This window comes from Microtus ochrogaster, unplaced genomic scaffold (genome assembly GCF_000317375.1).
Source record: "Microtus ochrogaster isolate Prairie Vole_2 unplaced genomic scaffold, MicOch1.0 UNK4, whole genome shotgun sequence".
In the NCBI taxonomy this organism is placed as follows: domain Eukaryota; kingdom Metazoa; phylum Chordata; class Mammalia; order Rodentia; family Cricetidae; genus Microtus; species Microtus ochrogaster.
Window position 1 is genome coordinate 9,711,844 of NW_004949102.1, and position 503 is coordinate 9,712,346.

A 503-nucleotide genomic window follows, 5' to 3' on the forward strand; every position below is an offset into this window, starting at 1 on the left:
GGGGTTTTTTTTTTTTTTTTAATGAGAATCCCTAAAATAAAAATGTCACCATACCTGAAGCACCATAAACACTGGAATACCGCTGAGACTTAGAGCCAGACGGAGAGGACTCCTTCATCCGGTCGATGACATTTTCTGAAAGCTGCAAAAGAAACATCTGAATGATGAGACAGAAACAAAAGACAATACAATAACATCCAAGTAATCCCACATCTGCATCATCCTGCATAACGAATGGCCTACTCAATTAGACTCACGCAAACAACTGCAGAACTGTTTTAAAATTCCAAGTCACAGCCACAGCACTGCTCCCCTATTTCTTCTCATGCACTAAGTATTTCTTCTCATGCACTAAGTGCCCACTGCAAATAACAGTTCTTGATTTGTGGGGCGCACCAAGTTATAATCCTGGAGTAAATATCAACCACCAAAACTCCTTCAGTATTTATTCAGCAAATACTGACCAAATGCACATGTATGTATTAACTGACCTCAGCTCACTC

General features: G+C 40.0%; 1 protein-coding gene across 2 annotated transcripts in view; it reads right to left on the reverse strand.

The window, feature by feature from the left end:
- The window catches only part of Chchd3 (coiled-coil-helix-coiled-coil-helix domain containing 3), a 265,639-nt gene that overhangs the window by 251,311 nt on the left and 13,825 nt on the right, over nt 1-503 (reverse strand). For both annotated transcript variants that reach the window (XM_026788597.1, XM_005365799.3), the window contains exon 2: nt 55-142. In XM_026788597.1, the coding sequence (XP_026644398.1) occupies nt 55-142 (88 nt within the window). The remainder of the gene's footprint in view (nt 1-54; nt 143-503) is intronic.